Source organism: Periplaneta americana, chromosome 15 (assembly GCF_040183065.1).
Source record: "Periplaneta americana isolate PAMFEO1 chromosome 15, P.americana_PAMFEO1_priV1, whole genome shotgun sequence".
NCBI classification, from domain to species: Eukaryota; Metazoa; Arthropoda; class Insecta; order Blattodea; family Blattidae; genus Periplaneta; species Periplaneta americana.
The window spans coordinates 31,316,638-31,338,540 of NC_091131.1; the positions used below are offsets into that span (position 1 = coordinate 31,316,638).

The 21,903-nt window shown below is 35.8% G+C and overlaps 1 protein-coding gene across 3 annotated transcripts; it reads left to right on the forward strand.

Moving 5' to 3' along the window:
- Positions 1-7,173: 7,173 nt before the first annotated feature.
- Positions 7,174-21,500, forward strand: LOC138714776 (CD63 antigen-like). Of its 3 annotated transcripts, none has more exons than XM_069846891.1 (6): positions 7,174-7,301; positions 7,468-7,561; positions 7,657-7,845; positions 13,926-14,096; positions 16,431-16,637; positions 19,585-21,500. In XM_069846891.1, exons 2-6 carry the CDS (start codon positions 7,499-7,501, stop codon positions 19,648-19,650), a joined length of 696 nt encoding a protein of 231 aa, XP_069702992.1. In that variant the 5' UTR covers positions 7,174-7,301; positions 7,468-7,498; the 3' UTR covers positions 19,651-21,500. The 3 variants fall into 3 exon arrangements, with proteins under 3 accessions (XP_069702992.1, XP_069702991.1, XP_069702993.1); XM_069846890.1 differs by having other exon boundaries at positions 7,220-7,331; XM_069846892.1 differs by lacking the exon at positions 7,174-7,301 and adding an exon at positions 7,363-7,381.
- The last annotated feature ends 403 nt before the right edge of the window (positions 21,501-21,903 follow it).

Here is a 21,903-nt window from a genome sequence, read left to right on the forward strand (position 1 = left end):
ACCTCTCAAAGAAAGGCAAACTGGACAAAAGACAGAAGTCTTTACTAGGTACCATATCCAATTATACTTCGATAAACTGTTGTATGCAGTAAGTTCTGGGAGCTACACGCACACACAACCAAACAGCATGATAGCTGACAACCGAATAATAATAACAATAATAATAATAATAATAATAATAATAATAATAATAATAATAATAATAATAATAATAATAATAATACACTGTGTACAAGGTCAGGCTTCCACGAACCCACCAAATGACAGGCCTATGTACATGCCCTGTGCAGGAATGTGTGTGATTGCTATAATTTCGTTAAATGCCCCAAAAGAACAAAATCACTGAGTGAATACAATAAAGACTAAACCAACAACCTCTACTGTTATTATGAGGGTGTGCTGAAAAGTAATGCCTCCTAATTTTTTATGTGAAAAGTTTCATAGTTATTTGAGTGAAGCAAAACTGGTAACATCTCACAACCTTACTGTTCATACCTATAGTTTCATTTTTCCACATAATTGCCCTGGCGATGAACACTTTTCTTCCAACGAGTGACCAGTGTCTTGATACCAACACTGCAGAATTTTTCTCTCTGACGACGAAACCAGAGCCTCACTTCTGTCTGCACTGCGTCAGAAACAAAGAGATGTCCTCTCAAGTGTTCTTTAAGTTTTGGGAACAGATGAAAAACTGATGGCGACAGATTGGGACTGTATTGAGGATAATCAACAACAGCGAAACCAAGACAAAGAATGTGTTCTGTTGTCAATGCACTGATGTGCGGACGAGAGTTGTCATGCTGTGGAAGGGGCTGCTCCATATCGAATTCGTGCTTTCAGTTTTTTAGGGTTTCACAATACCTTACAGAATTAATGGTAGTGCCTTTAGGCACGAATCCCATATGCATCACACCTTGAATATTCCAAAAGACTGTAAGCATGAGTTTGCCTCATGATGGCACAGCCTTGAACTTTTTGGGTGCAGGTGATCCTTTGTGGCGGAACTGCATTGATGACCTCTTGTTTTCGGGATCAAAGTGGTGTACCCAGCTTTCGTCACCTACGACAATGTTCTTTAAGAATTTATTGCCTTCCCGTTCATAGCTCAGCAGCAATTGTTGGCAAATGTCCAATCTCTCCTGTTTCATGTGAAGAAGAAGCATTCGGGGCACCCATCATGCGCAAATTTTCCGGAATCCCAGTTCTGCAATTATTGCCTGCACACGTTCCCTTGATATGCCACACTGGATTGACAGGTATTATGTGATGATTCGCTGTAATGAGTTCATTGACATGATTCTGATGAGCGTCATCAGTTGCAGTACGTGGTCTTCCACTGCAACCTTTGTCACACAAATTGAGAGTTGCACTAGGTTCATTACGAGCACGAGCAGACCAACGTCGCACAGTACTGATATCGACACATTGATCACGATAAACAGCCTTCAATCTCTGATGAATGTTTATCGGGGGCACATTTTATGCTGTTAAAAACTCGATCACAGCACGCTGCTTCAGACGCAACGACATAGTGCTGGTACATGCTGCCATGTTTCAGGCTATAACTCAGAGTTCTCTACTGGCAGAGATACGAAACTTGTGGTAGCTATTAGGTTATGTTCATTTTCTGCTTTCCCCTTTAAAATTGTCTAATTTTCCTTCAAATGGAATGGGTGAGACAAGTGGCCAACAGGCTTGGAGCCAAGGGCGCCCACAGGTGGTAGCAAGTGGTAGCAATTACTACCACTGAGGTTTGTATTTTTTACGCGTTTTTTTTTTATTTTTCTCTACGTGCTCAATGCATGTTTTTCTCAAGTGCTTGGTAAACAATTAAACAAAAACGAGTGCTTTAAACTATGAATGCGTGTGCAAGGTAATTTAGATTTCAGAACTGGCTATTTTTCATGTTCAGTTTTGTCTCTCCTTGTCCAACCACTCTAATTTTCTAACCATCTTGCTACCACTGCGATTGGATCCTGCAGGCGCCCTTGCTTGGAGCTCACATACTTTTAGGACTACTCTCTGCTCCAATTTCCCTTGCAAGGACGGTTTTTCACGTATCTTTCAAATGTTTCTCATGCCATTTCCCCTTTCATTTATTCATTCATTCATTCATTTATTCTTATACTGACACCGGCAGCAATCAAACTCAACACCTGCATCTGATTGCTACCATGGAGCAGAATGCTGCACTCAGTGCACTGCCCAGAATGCAACCCGCAACACTGCTGCCTGTCTGAAAGCATCTATTAAGTTCAGAAGGAAATATCTGATTGCTACTGCCACTACCACCACTGTCATCACTCTGGTGTGTGGTAGCCTTATGCCAAATTGAGATGATAATTTGAATAAATCGAGATTTTTAAATCCATATATTTTCCTCAGTTAAATAAGAGGAGTCTCTATTCTGACATATAATAAAAATCCTCTGAACATCTAGTAAAGATAAGGTAAAGTATCACCTTCACATGTCATGAAGGCACTTAGGCAGCATGGAGGTAGAGCCCCATGCTTTCCGTGACATCGGCACTAGAATGAGGTGGTGTGGTCGGCACTACACTCTAACCACCTTTTAGCCCCTGGAAAGACCCAGTACTCAATTTTATAGGAGGCTGAGTGAACCTCGGGACCATTCTGGAAATTTGGCAATGAGAAAAATCCCATTACCATCTTCCAGTCTGTAGCCAGCTGCTCTACCAACTGAGCTACCTGGCCGCCGAACATCAAGTACCATATTAAAAACTAAGGGCAATCTAACTAGGTCAGTGGTCGTCAGCACTCGCTGAAATGTGCAAAGAGTATGCGGTGCCGTCCCATGTGCACCATCGTGCAGCAGGGAGAGATAGAGAGCATACCTGCTAGCAGCTACAGAGTACACCATGGTGCAATGCGTTTTCCGCAGGTAAGAGACTCTAGCCGCAGCGTGCTCTGTGCTGACGACCCCTGAACTAGGTAGAGGAAGGCAAGATTTTTTAGGAAAGACCTTATAGCGTATATCGTGTGACGTACTTCCTCTGCTGAAGTTAACTTGATCTTATAAAAATTTAAACCAAATGGCATTGTTTTGAGACATGAAATTTGTTTCTTGTGATTGGTATAATATAGAAGAAGAATGGGAAAATATAAAAATGTGTATAGAAAAAGCAGCCTATGAGGCAATTGGGAAGAAGAAGAAAATAAGGAAAAAGTCAGGTGTAAGAATTTGGAATGAAACCATAGAACAAGCAGTGAATGAAAAAAGAAAAGCATACATACAATTTCTACAAATGCAAACTGAAGAATCTAAAGAACAGTACAAGCAAAAACGAAACCATGCCAAAAAATTAATAACAAATGCACATAAAGAATCTTGGGATCAATTTATAACACAGGTTGAAAATGATGTACATGGTCGACAAACTATGTCTTATAAAATTATGAAGCATCTCAATCAATCAGAAAGAGATACAGCAAATATAAATGTAATAGACAAAGAGCAGTGGAAGCGACATTATAGATCATTGTGGTGCAACGAAAAATCAGGAATGGAAATAGAAGAAAATACACCTAGCTATGATACTTCGGTCGATCCAATTACATTAGAAGAACTGAAAACAGCACTAGGCAATATGAAAAATAGAAAGGCTTGTGGACCCGATGGCATAAACACTGAATTATTGAAATATGGAGGTTTAATCCTACATTTGAGACTACTACTTTTACTAAATGAATGCTGGAGAAGTTACACAATTCCCAAGACTTGGAAAGTAGCAGAAGTAATTTCACTTTTTAAAAAAGGAGAAAGAAATAATTGTAAAAACTACAGAGGAATAAGCCTTTTAAATACTACTTATAAAATATATACTAAAATAATTAATAATCGCCTAAAAATGATATCTGAAGTGAATCTAGAAGAAGAGCAGATGGGTTTTAGAAAAGGGCGCTCATGCAGTGACAATATTTTTAGTATAAAAAGAATTTTAGAGAAACGACGAGAAGTCAATCTAGAAACGCACATAGCTTTCGTTGACTTCGATAAAGCTTTTGATTGTGTAGAACGATCCATATTATGGCAAATAATGTATAATAAAGGTTACCCTCCACATTTGATAGAAATAATAAAATGCCTCTACACAGATACAAAGATAATAATAAACACAGGAACATCGAAAACAGAAGAAATAAGAATAAATCAAGGACTCAGACAAGGTTGTAGCCTATCACCTAGTCTCTTCAACATATATCTAGATGACTTAATTAAAAAATGGAAAATGGAGGTGAATCCAGGTATAAAGATTAGTAAAGATACATTTTTAAATATTCTAATGTTTGCCGATGATGTAACATTAATACAAGACAGTGAAGAAAAATTGCAATATGCCATTCACAAACTACACCTACTAGGAAAAGAAGACTATAATTTGAGCATATCAACTCATAAAACTAAAGTAATGGCCCACAGTGGTAAATTTCCAATTCGTACAAAAATAATAGTTGATAATAAGCCCATAGAACAAGTATCTCATTTTGATTATTTAGGTTGTAACATAACTTATGATGTAGATAGAGATATTAACAACAAAATAAGCAAATTTCAGTGGATATGCGGAACAATAAATAGAACACTAAAAAATAAAACTAGAAAAGAAACAAAACTAAAGTTCTATAAAACTATGGCAGTACCTGTGTTGACATATGGAAGCGAATCATGGATAATTAAAGAACGAGATAAAAGTAAATTACAGGCTGCAGAGATGAGGTTTCTTCGCAGAGTAAAGGGATGTACAAGAAGGGATCTGATAAGAAATGAGGATATCCGTAAAGAATTAAATATATACAACATAAACGATAAAGTTGAAGATTATAAAGGAAAGTGGAAAGAACACCTGTCTCGAATGGATAATGAAAGAATTCCAGCACTGATACAACAATACCAACCTAAAGGCAAAAGAGATGTCGGACGTCCTAGGAAGAGGTGGAACTGAATAAAATGTGAAGACGGAACAGGCACTAAGCCTAAACCATGAAGTGAAGATGATGATGATGATGATGTGATTGGTATACAGTTTGTTGAATCATAAAAATTAGTGGTAGAATCCAAGATGGAATCGTTTTTTTCCCGCTCAATAAGTTGTATGACGTAAGAGGCTTATAGGACGTCACGTATATTGCAAGTACAAAAATTGTTTTCATAAAATTTTGACAATTTAACTTACCTCAGTGTTGTTCTGTATTGGTGTAAGTTCTGGGTGTTAATGGTGTTTGTCCATAGCCCAGGTATGCTTTTTTTATGTTGTTTATGAAGTCGAGGAACATTTGATCAGCTTGTTTTGTACACCCTTTCACCAAAAGTAAACTAACGCTAAACTTCGAAAGATGCTGATTTTACAGTTTTCGAACCACGTGTTTGTTGTTATTATACACTCTGTTTTACACTGCTTACATTTAAGGCAGTATGGAAAAATTTTATATTTAGATCTTACTTGCCATATTACTTTTTCTGCAGCACCACAATTAGTACAAGTTTTTGGTGTTTTATCTGGAATTAATCCTTGTTCGATGCACCAATTTACACTACTTTCGTTATCTGTGTCGATGGTTTTGCATAATTCGCGAAAGTTTATGTATGGTCTTCTGTGATGCTTCAGGTACATGTATATTTGATGCACTAGCCATCGTAAGATTAATAGAATACTAAAGGGAATAGTCAAAAGTGAATCTATTTAATATACGTATAATAAGACAATTGATAGTGGACAAGTAGAGTAACGTCATCTTTCGGATATTTATATTACTTTTTTATATAATGCACGTTAAATAGTTTGTGATATATTTGTTATATTTAATGTAAGAAAGTTAGTAGCAAACTAATGAATTCAGTTTGATTATATAATAATGGAGTTATATATTTAATACGTTTGGAAGTATTTTATGTTAATTGTGTCTCATTATAATTTTTAAGGGGTTGTTTATCAACGAATTCGTAGCATAATGGCTATAATGGTGGTTTACTACACGAAAAGTCCTAGGGAGCAAATCTCGGCGTATTCGAAGGTAAGTTGAGTATTTCAATTTAATATGAAGTGGTTTGTAGAATAAAGTAGGTAAATGGTGAAAGATAGAAATAGAAAAAGATACATATATGAAAAAGAGGAGAGTAGTGAAGTGATGTAGGGTGGGAGAAGGAAAAGAGGGAGTAGTGAGGGTGTCGAATTAATTCATATTTTCAAGTAATAGCATCCTGCGTGACGTCATATATTGCGTCATCGTTCTCTAATTGGTCCAGGAAAATAGCGACTAGAGCTTGGATTTTACCAAATTAGCCTATCTACAATTTCCGATTTTATTTGCCTACATTCTATTAAAAGCAGGGAGTCTAAAAATTTCTTTTGTCATGTAGCAAAATTTTCGGTTTAGAAATGTAGAAATTAATGCAGAAACACTACCTGTAAATTCCACTCCATACTTCCTAAGCGTATGAATTCCGAAAGACTTGGGTTTGGTTGCATATAAAGTCTACTCCAAATGATAGTAAAAAGCACGTTGTCTAGGACTATGGCTGTAGACTTCATAAATTTATTTTATTTGTTAAAAATATTAATGTTTAATTATGCGATGGATTATAACACCAGATTTTCTGGTGTACAAGCCATTACCAGATGATATGCCATTATCACAAACAATTTCATGAATTTGTTCCAAACAAATCTTGTCTTTTATTTTCTAAGCGTTTATAAACGTGGATATTTTAAAATTAAAGGTACAGTTCTCATATTTTTTCTTTAATGTACTTCTCAATTATTATTTCTTTTATCTTAACGCTGGGGGGGGGGGATAATAATAATTGTCCTACCCTGCTCCCACTAAATGACGCCTCTGCGTAAAACGAAAGACTTGTTGGCCAGTAACGTTAAGTGTTTATTTGGGAAATTAGTCATATCGGAAATGTTCAATGGGAAAGTCTTCAATTCTCGCGGCATTAGATGAGTCATCTTCACATGCCGTAATGTTTACGAATGTGATCATGCTTGCACTTTGTTGCGCAAGCGAATATTAAAACTCAAAACGCATAAAGCGACCATCATTGAGTGAATTACTATTTATATAAGTATAAATTAAAGTGACAGCGTCAAAAAAATTCGCGAAATGCTTCTAGAAAAAGACTCTGTAGTCTGAAATAGTCCTTTTACTCGCAAATATAGTACTCACTTCAACCATATCTCTTACGTCAGCGTACGGGGCGTACATCGGCTGACATCGGCGTTGCTTGCGCATTGATACAAACGTCAAGAATCTCATTATTCGTCATCTGATGTGAAACAGTACGTGTTTTCGTGGAAGTATTGTGTTGGGTATTTATTGTGAATGCCGGAAAGCTGCGCAAATTGGGATATGACCTGGAGTTGTATCTGATGTGTAACATTTGTTCTCTTCACAGAGGAGTGAAGCATTTTGTGTTTGTAATTATATCTTTTCTTAACATTTCAGGTGTATAGTACTAAAGTAATACAATACGAAGATGGTATCCGGTGGTATGACCTGTGTCAAATACCTGCTATTTGTTTTTAATCTTGTCTTTGCGGTATGTATAAGTGTTATATACTGTAAATAACGAATAAGCACCCTGTTCATGCTGTATTGTAAATTATGTACTGTATTTTTGTGTTTTCGTTTCAGATATCTGGCATTGCGATTCTGGCAATTGGTGCCATAATTCAAGATTTCTACGTCAATTATTCAGACTTCATACATGGAAAGTTTTTTATCGGGCCGATCTTACTCATTGTTGTTGGAATTATTGTCTTTATAGTTGCATTTTTTGGATGCTGTGGAGCCATCAAGGAAAATCACTGCATGATTATGACAGTAAGTCACGTCCTTTTCTTTGTTTTATATTACCTAGAGGTCTCATCACATACTATTTCCACAGACTCAAAATGTAATATAATTTTTTTTTTACTTAAAATGGGACGTTTCCTTCTTTAATATAAGTAGGCTTAACACATTATATTATTGTAAATATTTCTCAATGTGTAAAAGTTGTATCTATAACGTCCCCGCTTACCCTCCAGACGTACCAAGGCTGTAACAAAAGCTTGGTAACCCCACTAATCTGGTCACATACCTCGGCCACTTGGCTGTAGGCCTACCTATCTACATAATTATCTAGGCTTTTGTTATGCCTTATATCTACTATCAACTGCATCTCCAAAAAAATCCCTGGTAATTACGTAGTAGGCCTAAGCATCAGCCAGGTCATCTTCCTCTGTTGCGGGAAGATGGCAGTCTGGCACCTAATTACATATATCATAATTAATGTTTATTATTTTTTAACTTGTATACAAACTCTGAACAAGTCATATTAAAGTTCATATCGACGAGAAGTTCTCCCCTGATCAAGTCAGCAGAACACATGTTGCTGATGTTAGTCCATTTTGAAGTTATGTGAGAGAACTCTCTCTCCATAGGCATTAGAGGGTGGTATAGCTAAGCCACATAACACCTACCTCTGCCAAAACAGGCAGCCTGCACTGCTTAAAAATCCCCACTAGCTTCAGGCACACACCCTTGTTGACCCCTTTTCCTTTTAAAACTCTCATCGTCATGTTTCTTAAGACAGTACCGGTATAGTCTATAAACAGAGATTAAAATTGACACTTAACTCCCTGCAGAAGCAGTTTCTTGAATGTTTTTGAAAGAAATTTAACTCTTTCCTTTTTATGATAATGACTCAAGTTTCTCTAGAGCAGTGGTTTCCAAAGTGGGGGTCGTGTAAAGGACTGAGGTGGTCGCGGATATGCAACGTAATAGAAAAGTTTCAGTAGTTATACACTAAGTTAAAGTAAAAAATAACTTATTACTATTTAATACGAGAAAAATTCGTACCGGCACCGGGAATCAAACCCAGGACCTCTCAGCTCTGCTCGCTGAGCGCTCTTTCCAACTGAGCTATGCCGGGACACGATCCACGGCGCCGGCCGAACCCCTCTCGTAATGCTTTTACGGCCTTACTACCTGCATTTGAGACGATACAAGTCATATATGCAGGAGCGCATATTTAAATGACTTTGTGGCCATATTCAACATCAGTTCGTGACAATTGCTAACAGTTAAACAGGAGTTCGGCCGGCGCCATGGATCGTGTCCCAGCATAGCTCAGTTGGAAAGAGCGCTCAGCGCACAGAGCTGAGAGGTCCTGGGTTCGATTCCCGGTGCCGGTACGAATTTTTCTCGTATTAAATAGTAATAATACATATTGGCTATTTCATACTAGCCGTATAGTATTCAATGAGGTGGGCAAGACCTCATACAAAAGGATTATGTGATGTAAAAATAACTATTAATGTGACAAATGTGTCTGTTTTTCAGAAAGTAGCTCTTAAATCTGGACTCTGTACTTGATACACTACATTGATAACACTTTCAAGTTCAATGACATTTCTCGTCATTGTTTTGATGGCAATCATAGGCGAGAAGCTTATTTTGCATAAATATGAGGTTGCAAATATTATCGAAAATTTAAAAGCTTCTTTTGCAAGTTCGAGGTATTCCACAACTGGCAACTAGTCTGTACTCCGCGAAAAAGCCTAGTTTCAATATTCCATCAATACATATTTTTATGTAACATATTTAATATTTCCTCCCCCCCCCCCCCACCCTCTAGCTACTGTAGGTTATAATAAATGGATTTAGTATTCATCCGTGACTGTCGTATTCTTTTGAGTGTCTGCCGGAAAATATTTAAAAAATCTGTTGTTTAGAATTGTGCAAACTTAATTGCATATATCGTATCATACATAGCTAAATTTTTCACGAGTTCTTTAATCCAGTAGAATGAATGAGATTTTTTTTTTTGTTAAGTGATGTAGACCAGAATTGAAGTTTCTTTATAAATAAGGCTTTGATTTTATCCCTGGTTATGTTTACATTTTGGCCTTGCAAACTCGTACTATTCAAACTGTTAAGTGTTAAAAAATATCTGCAAACTAGGCTACTATACGAATAAATGATGTTCATGTAATTTCATGCCACTGTTGCGGTATATTCTTCTAGTTTTTGGTCGATCTTTGAATTGTTTTCACTAATTTTGGGTAAAATTTATCGTTGTTTTCGACTTTACAGGAATTTGTATTCTTCGAATGTGGTTAAGTATCCTACCAGTTCGTTAGTAGGGGTTACATACAAAAGGCTCGCCCTAAAGTGGGTCGTGCCTTCAAAAAGTTTGGGAACCACTGCTCTATAGGATTGTCTTAAGAGAAATCGAAGTTCTTTTGAAGATAACAGATGGCATTTTCATAAGACTTAAAAACTAGACAACTCCCATGTGAAGCTTATTATGTTACTGACATACAAGATTGCAGTTATGATTTCTTTCCTGCGATAATTATGTAAACTGAACCAACTGGAAGACGTAGGCTATACAAGTTATATTCCAGTTTTCGGAACATTAAAACGTAAAATGTTCATTAGTGTGTTCTATAAAAGAGAATCATTTCTCAAACTCCTACTACAAGCAGAGACAGACAACATACTTAATGCTATTTGCAGACAAATTTACTGCCATGAAATGTTATACGATAAACTTGAACAACTCGTAGGAAGCTGTCAGATGACTATCTTGTCAAGTATGCAATGTGATATCAGTGCCATGTGTCAAGATAATTAAATTTAATCTATGTAATGGTGGTGAATAATAATAATAAAATACAGAATTGGCTAGATGTAACATTACATTTATTAACAAAAACGTACATACCAGTTATGGTAACTATTGCAGTACTGAACACGAAGTTCAAATTATATACACACAAAAGGAAATTAAAAAGCTCATGAAAATGAAATAAATCTAAACATCTGGAAAAGTAGGTAATGTGAAGGCCTAATCATACTGATCATATCAACAATAGGCATAATAACAAAATCATTTGTTGCACATGTCGCCAACATCATGGATAAGACATTGACACAAAAGCATAATTCAGTACCGTACTATACAAAAATGTGGTGAAGGTTGCATACAGCTACACCACTTCGTAGCACATCCATAGTCATTAAAATGGTTTGGACAATGACAGAGCACTCTAAGATATACAGTATGTATTCTGTGAAATAGTAATCCCCCCCTGTCCGTTTCAAGTAGTGTAGCCTGAGTAAAGTAAATTTATCACGGTGGACATTGGGACTATGTCACAGACCTCAGGGCTGTTTGTCATAAACTTCGGTACTATCTGTTGCAGACCTTGGCCTGTCACTTATCTACCCCTCACCAAACCCATTGTAACCTTGTCAGAAACTTTGGCATACCACTGAAAAAAGAGTGTTACCAGCGAATAGGGATTGTAAAGAATGGACACTTCACGTTGGTACCTTTGATGTAGCCGGACTGATTTCAATGACCTTCAAGCCAGCTAAAGCGTGAGATTCTGCTTTCTCCCTAGAGTTGGCGCTGACATCACACCAGCTAGCAGTCGACACAGCGGAAATATAACACATAATTAATACATCTAGGTACATTATGTACTCAAATAAAATAAATTGGATCCATAAAATAATAAATCCGTCATTAACTGTAATGTCTAGACTCTAGAGTTCCTTTATGATAAGAGTTGAGACGTTGACACCAACAACAATTAAAATATGTAATGATTTGATAGCGCTGAAAATGGAAAAACAAAACTCTTACGAGAAGTAAAACTATATACCTATATTATATTATATACAAATATTAAACGAATTCGATACTTAATTTTATAATGTATTATATTATTTTATAATATAACTTATTATGTCTGAAATATAAAATATTATTATTACAACTAGTTTGTCACTGAGAAATAAGGAAAAGCTGTTAACATGAATTTATTTGAAGCAAAGCGTTACTGGATTATGCAATAAGGTAGGCGATGTTTGGATCCTGTGTCTCAACTCTATATTCAATTATTATCTTAGCATATGCTCGATTACACTAACCTCTAGCGCTTGAAAGTGGAACTAAACGCTGGCGCACAGAGAAACAAAACACAGGAAAATTCACTCGGTGTCCATTCTTTATAATCCCTAATCGCTGGTGTTACCATTTCTTTCATTTTACAGGTTATGCAAATGATCTGACATTTCTCGTGTGTTGTGTATAGTGATATTCAACATTCATAATGCATTATACCCAATGTGATAATTTGCCTTGAGTACGACTTGGTTAATTATGCACTATATCTGTTTCCTTCTTAGGTGAATTTGTTATATTCAATTAAGGAATGACATCTGTTGCACCAACAATTCCAAGAACTATTCTAAAACAGTAAAAAAGCTTAGTATTTTCCTTACAACAGATATATCATCGTTATTTACTTTTAGAATAAAATGTACGGTATGTTATATTCAATCAAGAAATAACAAAACCTGCCACACTAACAATTCGAAAGTTTGTTTTAAAACAATAAAACGCCTTTTGATAGGAAAAACATCATGCACCAGTTCAACATTCTCTCATTCTCAGTATTTGCCTTATGACAAGGTAATATATTTATCATCGGTATTTACTTCTATGATATGTTCAATCAAGAAATGACAAAACTTGCTATACTAACAACTCCAAGGTTTGTTCTAAAGCAGTAAAAATCTCTTTAATAGAAAAAACATCATACAACAGTTCAATATTTTCTCTTTCTCTGTATGTGCCTTATGACAATGCAATATCTGTATGTTGTTGTTGTTGTTGTTGTTGTTTAGTCAACTGTCTGAACCTCACAAGTGATGCCAAGAAGACACCGCTTATGAGGCGACTAGGCCAGGAGATAATGGGGTAGGGTGGCCGGTTCCTCCCCCCCCCCATTGCATACATCGCCAACTAGTTACATATTACACTAGTCAGACTTTAGATGTATACAAACAATTCTTCCTCTGACACATACCGTCAAGTGAGATGTACTGTCTGATAATAGATGTACATATCAGCCAGAACCTCAATCAGAGGATAACTATACAATATAATATACACATTTTTCCGGAACCTATGATCACAAAATTCAGGATTTCCTTATTTTTTCCCCTCCATTCTCGTCTATCTATTCATAAATTGTCATCAGTATTTCATTTTGCCATTGTTGTGTTTGTTTTATATCCAAGTAACAGGTGGTCTTCGTTTTTTCTCTTCTGCGTAGTTCCATTGTAATATTCTTTTCGGTATTTTTTCATCTGTCATCCTCTCAGTAACATTCCAATTGTTTTTGTTTTATGAAATCCAAAATTGTACTCTGAACATACATTTTTCTCTAGTAATTTAGTTTCTAATTTTCTCTCATGGTATCTTTGTAGAACTTCTCCAAAGGCCCATTTCTGCTGCCAGTAATTTTGCTTTTAATTGAGAATTCCAAGTTCATGTCTCGGAGCCATAAGTCACAATATGTTTTAACTACCAGTGTGGTGTTAAGAAATTTTAGTTTTTCTTTTGTAACATTCTTGTCCCATAAAACCCCATTTAGGGTAAATATGGTTGACTTTCCTGAATTGATTCTTGTTTTAGTTTCCTTGTCTTGTTTCTCATAACTTTAATTTTCAAAGACACTTGCATTCTGCATGTGTAATCAGGTACTGCTAGAATAAATATACTGTATATTCAATCAAGAAATGATAAACCTGTCACAACAGCAACTCCAAGAGTTCTAAGCAATAAGAAGCTTTTGGATAGTTAAAACATCATGCAGTGTTGGTTTTCTCTTTCTCTGTATATGTCTTTAACAAAGCAATATCAAAATTATTCTGAATAAAGCTCTCATAAGCTATTTTCCATAACATCGTAATGAAGTGGATATTACACTGGAAAAATGCAGTAGTAGTACTGACAGGATAAGTAAGAGTAATAAATTTGATTTAACCCTGCAGTTCAAACCACATACCTTACATTTTATAGTTAAAGGGTCTAGCTAATCCTGTTATTTTTCTCGTAGTTTGCAGCTCTACTTCTGGTCATCTTTGGAATAGAACTAGCTGGTGGTATCACAGGTTATGTGTTGCAAGATGATGTCGAGGAGATGCTGAACAAAACCGTGAGTGGTTCTATGGCATCATATACCACCAATAATGAAGTGAAGAAGACTTGGGACATCATGCAGCATGATGTAAGTAAATCAGTAAAGATGCCTAATGATTGTTGCATTTATTATTGTGGTGATACGTATAGGAGCAGTTAATCATTTATTATATAAGGTCCAACATCGTACAACAAGTTTGAACTGAATACTTGAATAATGTAATAGTTGTTTGAACCATGCACTTTATTATAGTATGCAGTTGTAAAGGTAAGCATTCACTACATCGTATCGCACTCCGCATACGAATCGCACACAATGGATATTTTAAGTGCAGTGCATTCACTGTAACGGCTTCACCTCATCGCGTCATTGGATTCCCCTATCAGATGTTTAAAACATGACGTCGTACGATATTGACATTACTGAAAGCAAAGGAGTTGAGGTTAGGTCTATTAATTACGTCTGTTAGCAAATAAGAATTTGTAATTGCTTCATGTGTCTTAATTGAAGAGGAAGAAACGAAAGAAATATTGGTTACATAATATATTTGCAAGAAACGACTTGATTACTGTAATGGGAACGCCTCAAATTATATAATTTTTCGCAATTTTCTACATGCGAAATAAGTTTTCCGTCTGCCATTTTGGCGCGACACTGAACATGGCACAACATAATAGTAACAGTTGACCAATTAAAATTGATTTATTAAAGAAGGCCATGATCGCACGCATTGGAAAAGTTGCCCATCCGAGAAACGTGGACAGATTTGCCGCAAGGCGATGCGTCCGATACGATGTAGTGAACGCGGTTACATAACAATTACAGCAAAGATAGTCTTTTTCCGATCTGTGCGATTCATCCGATGCGTGCGATACGATGTAGTGAACGCTTACCTTAACAGTGCAATTATTGTGGTGCGAGATTTTTGTACTGGGTCATATAAAATGGGACATTTTGACTGCTCAATTCTGAGTTGCCAACACTCTTTTATAATAATTGGAAATTGGAACTGAAATGAACTTGCAGTGAATGCATTGTGACCATGGATATTATCAGTCATTGATTGTTGGCCAGTGCTACAATGCACAATACAAATTGTGTTCTGCAGTGTGCCCTTAGATAGCAGTTTGGTGACCAGCATTGCCAGAAAATCAATGTTAAATGTTATGTTTTATTTAACAATGCTCGCAACTGCCAAGGTTATATCAATGTCACTTGTGTGCCAGAATTTTGTCCTGCAGGAGTTCTTTTACATGCTATTAAATCAACTGACATGAGCCTGTCGCATTTAAGCACACTTAAATGCCATCGACCTGGCCCGAGATCGAACCCGCAACCTTGGGCATAGAAGGCCAGTGCTATACCAATTACGCCAACCAGCTCGACGTCAGGAAATCAATCCATCGCCCATCACAATAAATGAATGTGCAAAACAATGGCATACAATTGGAAATTTCTAAATAACACTTGTGTTCAAAAACTGAGATGAGTTATTCTACAGTAGAGTCCAAAACATTCAGCATAGCAACATGCCCATATGCTGAAAATCTCATGGCTGCATAGAATCTTGCATTTGAATTTCCACTTTCATCTGTACAGTATTCAGTTGGTTTACAGTTGAGTCAATACAACAAGCAGTAGTGGATAAGGCAAAGAAAAATCTCACTTTTCTTTAATCACTTTAGCTAGATTAATGATGACGCCAATTGACGGGTTTTTTAACAAACGAAAATTTTTGACACTGAACAGCAGAAAACCCTCTCATGTCTTGTGTGCAGTGAAAAGATTATAGTTTGATGTAGCATGAGAACAGATTGATGATGGCCAAATAACGACTGTAAATAAAGAACTATTTACACAAACAGTAATCAATTTTTAGGGACTATCTTTTGGTGAAATAAAATGGGTGATTTCGGTGTTAAACCTGCCACCATACATTTTGAAAACTGACGATGGCCGAATGACTCGAAAAAAAGAACTATTTATACAACTGGTAACAGATTTCTAGGGACTGTAGTTTTTGGTGAAATAAATGGATGATTTTGGTGGGCAATTCATTAATAAGTTGTCAATTAAATGTATAATGTTGTGTTTAGTATAAAACTTTTGTTACTTTCTTTGTATTTTGTTTACACATATTAGCATCACCAAAATATGAACTAAGCATGTTTTCTACACTATCTGCACAAAGAGTATTTTCGTATTCGCAAAAAAGCCCCTCTCACTGTCCAAATTAAATATAGGGAACCACTCTGCCTTTAAACAATTCACACTAAATTCACTGTGGTTCTGTACTAGCCCCGCCAAAACTTGAACTCAATTACATTTAGGATCGTCTCTGTTGTTGCATTACTGGCATAGTTGCTTGTTCAAATTGAGTGTTTGTAGTTCTGAAAATGTTCATGTTTTCTTTTGTTTTAGCTTCATTGTTGCGGTGCCAATGATCCTCGGGACTGGGTAAATGTGTTTCACAATGATAGCTTGCCAGAAACTTGCTGTCCACATGATCCTGCATGCACCATTCTCACTAATCCTTATCAACAAGGTTGTGTGAGCATTCTCCGGAATGAAGTGCAAAATTATGCTCTTCTCCTTGGTGGCGTTGGTATTGGTGTTGCTTGCATTCAGGTGAGTAAATCTCTTATTTTAAACAGTACCTTAATATGAGGACACAGGAATTCAGTCTTTTATTACTGCAGTCCTTAGCAGTGTAGCTTTTACAGTTGATTTTTAGAAGCACCAAACGTTTTGTAGAAGATATACGGTGAAACTTTGTTTTCAGAGAGCTCTGATTAACTGGAAATTTTAAATCCTCAGCCCAAAGGATAAGGAGTTACTTAAGGTGCTAATTCTCAAATGTGAACACTGCCTGTTTATATTATCTTTTCAGTACAATTACTTATCTGTAATGCATACATTCAGAAAATTTCTGCTGAGAAATTTTAATTACTTCACCTTTCATAAACGACATAGAATATGTTCAAAACCAAGCTCTTGGACTCATTACTGGTGGAATCAAAACAACTCCAATAGATTCTATGAGATTCCTCACTAATATTAACAGCATCAAAATGACAACAGAAGAAAAAGCACTGATTCAATATGAAAAACTTATCAGATTACCAGGAAACAATTGGCATTCATAGAGTCCTCTCTGTAGATTGAAGACTCAAAAAAGTTTCATATCCATTGTTCAAGAATTAAAACAGAAAATCAATATCCCGAATTTAAAAGAAAACTTACAAATTAAACCAAACCCTTTAACTCTTAAATATAGAATATAATCTAAATTTAACAGAAGGAATACTGAAATCAGAAGTAAACACTGAAATACTGAAACAATTGTCTTTAGAGACAATTAATATTAGGTACCCTCCACAAAACTGGCTTCATTTATACACTGACGGATCCTTGATCTCCAGAGAACAAGGTGCCGGTGCAGGTGTTACGTGCTGTCTCTTCTCACTTTATAGATCTCTTGGATATGGAACAACAAGTTTTGATGGTGAAATCATTGCAATAAGGGAAAGTCTCAGGAATCTTCTATGCCACATCAGTAAATTTAGGAATGCAGTTATATTGTCAGACTCCAAAGCAGCTATTCTATCAATAGTCTCTAAACACACACCTTCAACTCAAACGGCAGAAATAACTAAAATGCTCTCTCAATTAATATCACTCAATAAAAGAATTGTATTCCAATGGATACCATCCCATTGTGGAATCTTGGGAAACGAGAATGTGAATGCTTTAGCAAAGAAGGACAGCACTGCTACTTACAGACCTGTTACTAAATCTACGTATTACTCTGTGAAAAGATTTATTAAATCTACATACTTAGACTTCAACAAACAAAATTTGATAACACAATCCCAAGGGAAAAAATGGAACTCTCTGCATCAAAATCCACAGTTAATTCCCGATTTACCACGAAAATCGTCTGTAGCTGCATTTAGATTGGCAACAGGCCATGATTGTTTGGCCAAACACCTGCATAGAATTGGAATATATCAGTCCCCTAACTGCCCATTGTGCAACTCAAACCAAGAAATGGATTCAGAACACCTCAAAATCTGTGCTTCAGTGGCTGGTCATGATAATATCTTTGAAAAATATTGGAGTGCAAGAGGTCAAATGACTTTATTGTCAAACGCCTGGCGTTAGAAAACAACAACATTCAGAAAATTTATAAACTGATGTTAAAATTAATAATAATAGAAGGTCATTACATTTTTGTAGACCTGACATTCCCTTAACTCTGAATGGATAGAGATATTGACCAAACTTTGTCTTCGCCCATTGGGAGATCTTAAGATATTACATCTCTAGGCCATCATGGATGAAGGTCCTCCTCTCTTACTCAAGAAATTGAGCATCAGTAGTTAAGTTTTATGCACCCTCATTAAAATTATGACTGTGCTTTTTCATGACTTGAAAAACAGTGAGTGAGAAAGGAGTGTTACTTGCTCTCTAATATAACTATATTAATAATATTAATGAGTCGGGAGTAATTCATTCTAAATGAAAAGAATTAAGAAAAGTAATTCAAGCATCCATTGTTATATTATTTAGTTTGCCCTGTTGCTTCATTGAGTAAACTTGCAATAAAAATTTATTGAATTAATAAGTATGGATGAAAGAGACCTTCGGCATTCCTCTTAAGAGAAATTAACCAAAGTGAGTGATGTGTTTTATTTTAAATAATCATGTAATCATGTATTTTGTTTTGTATTTTGTCATTGTTGACGGATGAGCATCTTTAAAACAGTGCTGAGTTTGTCAAGTAGTTGACGATCAAACTTCAGACCAGATGCGTATTTTCCGGGCTAGAGGGCCGTGGTCTGTCGGTGTTACAACCAAATGTTTTGTCCAGTACTCTGGTGGACATCTTCAGTGGCGTAGTACACGTGTGCTGAGAGATCTGCTGTGTGTATCAGGAACTGACATTGACACTGGTAGGACGTTGATATTTAAGGTGTGGGATTATTGTTGCTTATCGTTGTCGCCACGGTCCGCACCAGTGGCTTCAGTGTTCTGATTGTTTGTCATAGTGTCTAATTGTCGGAGAAAGGGTTTGATGTGTGTGCTTCTGAGGGCCGGATACCAAGCTTTGTTGACCTTGAGTCCTTCCTCCTTACGGTTAAAATTGTTTTTGTGTTTATGTATTTCAATAGCTTCCCGATGTAATGTGGCATAAATATCGACGTGCTACCAGTCTCAATGCCAGTTCCTGATACACACAGCAGATCTCTCAGCACACGTGTACCATGCCACTAAGATGTCCACCGGAGTAGTGGAACGTTTGGTTGTAACACCAACAGACCATGGCCCTCTAGCCCGGAAAATACACATCCTATCAACGCTGGCCGTGAAAGCCGACATTCTAAGATTAAACTTCACACCATTTGGGTTGGAAGCACCTGCACTGTTCACAGCTACAGTTGTAGAAATAATAATAACAATAATTACTACTGCCACTGCTGTTTCAATAAAATATCTTCTTCTCCTTCCTAATGTGTTTTAGATTTGTTTTCATGTGTACTGAAGTAATTTTTGTTTTTCTTTCTGATTTCAGCTTATTGGAGTTATCTTTGCCTGCTGCTTGGCCAAATCAATCCGCAAAGAATATGAAACTGTGTAATTTTCTTTTCACCACCTTTAATTCATGATGAATACATAAGCTGCAAGAAGAACAACTTTAGATTATGAAAAATAAGAACACAGGGAATCTCATCAACATACTTACTATACATACAGTTTCAATTTCATCTCAGCCTTAGACTGAAAATCATAGTTATATCATCTTGTAATTGGATTTAATTTGGTACGTACAGTAAAAGGTTAAAACTTAACGTGATAGATATGCAATTGTTAAATCAAGAATAGTGAATAGCAAATGTTTCTCAATGTTGAATGATGCGCTCAAGTTAATGTATTTCATATTCTTATATATATTTATCTAGTCTTTTTTTTCCCATTCTTTATTTGGATACATTACATTGACCAAGTGAAATGTGTTCATTCGTAATTTGTCAGAAATTGTACTCTGATGTGTAACTAGTGATATTTCTCTCGGTATGTGTATAGACCCTTAAAACATTTCACAAATACACATCTTTGTACACAACTTCCCAGTTCTCAACTTGTGCTCAGTATTGGTAAATAAAGTCCATCCATGACAGAGAGGGTCACTCTGAAATAAAATTTATGGATCTCATATACTTCTCCTGTCATTTGTTTGCTGTACCTGGTATAATAGTTTAATATTGGCTAGAAGATTAATCAGATAGTAACAGAACTTTTGATCCTTCATGTTCATCATACTTGAGCTTTTAGATTTCTACGTAGTAATTCAAAGAAGAGAAATACTTATGATGGAATTGTAGGTTAGGTACTCAGGTATTAAGCATACTTCATGTTACCGTGGATAAGATATAGATTTATGAAACGTTTATTCCACAAATGTGCTTCAAATTCGGAATAAGTTTGAGATGAAAATGAAGATGTACTTCAATGCACTGATATTTACAGTACCTAAGGCCTACTAAATCTGCAAATTATTGCCAATTCTGTAAATCAGTGATCTGTTTTGCAACTTATTAATCTAATGACAAGTATAATGGCTGAATAACCTATTCATATACACTGTATTTTGCACCTGAGAACAGCAAGAGTGTATTTCCTATATACTTTATGTGTTTCTTCCTAGTTTTTTTTTTCTGCATTGATAGTTGGCATATATATATTAACATAGAGCATAATAATGCTAGAAATATGCAATGATGTTATTCGTCAGTTGCCTTTATGTTTTCAAAGAAATGTAGTTAATTTACTTTTGCCAGCACTATAAAGTAGGATCTTGTATGTATTTTGTACTTAATATAATGCGTAAAGTTTTCCCTGTTAGTAACACAATCTCTTCATTCATGTTTTTAATATAGTGCACTGTTTGTGTTATAGTCTGGTATATTAATTTGCATACCAGTAAATCTTTTATTTTAAGTTTGGTATTGGAGCTGATGAAAGATGTCAAAATAAGTCTGAAATTACATTGAAGGTTTTGTTTCTGATACGATTATGTTAGCATCAAAGAATTCCTATGCACATTGCTTTGCAAATGAGCCAAAGATGGCAAGTATGGCATTAGTCTCATGTAAATTTTACTCACACTCTAAAAGCTAAGAGTTGTGATTTGATTATGCCGACATTGAAGAATTTTTATGCACACAGCTTTATTGACTGATACCGAAGATGTTCAAGCCTTGTAACCTGAATATATTTACAGAGTATGTTCAATGTTGAATTTTTAATTTTAACACAAGAGTATTTTTAAGACTTAAAAAATGGCAGTTGCCAGAGATTTTGATGTTCCATACTATTGAATGTGATAATGTAAACTCTTTATGCTAGATTCTTAGTCAAGAGAGAGAAGTGTTGTATTACATACATGTTACTAAACAGTAAGAGAATAAATAAAACTGGTTATTGTAATTTTGTGTTTAATTTATATTGTGGTAGCCATCCATTGACAAGATAGCCAGTCATTTAATAACTAGAATTTTATTCCATGGTGAAGTCATCGCCTGTTTTGGTCTATTAAATGGTGAATATTTCGTAGAATAAAAAGTTTAGTGAAGTAATTGATCTACTACTATAGTATGAATTAGTAGCTATGTGAATCAAACAGAACAATAGGCTGTGCCCAGTAATGTTCATCAATATTACTTCTATTTCCACATCATCGCCTAAAACGAGTAATGTGTGATTTTGAAAAAGGGATAATAAATAGCGCTCCATCGGTGCTCAATGTGGCAAGAATATCTTCACTGCTTTTTCCATTTATCTCAGTCGTATATATACAATTGCAGGCAGAAGGGCTGCAACAACAATACAG

Bases quoted from the DNA above. Each gene is read 5' to 3' on its own strand.
- LOC138714776 (XM_069846891.1), top strand. From the start codon at position 7,499: ATGGTATCCGGTGGTATGACCTGTGTCAAATACCTGCTATTTGTTTTT. The intron at 14,097-16,430 runs GTAAGTAAATCA...CTTTTGTTTTAG, and splicing joins GGGACATCATGCAGCATGAT to CTTCATTGTTGCGGTGCCAA. The intron at 16,638-19,584 runs GTGAGTAAATCT...TTCTGATTTCAG, and splicing joins TTGGTGTTGCTTGCATTCAG to CTTATTGGAGTTATCTTTGC.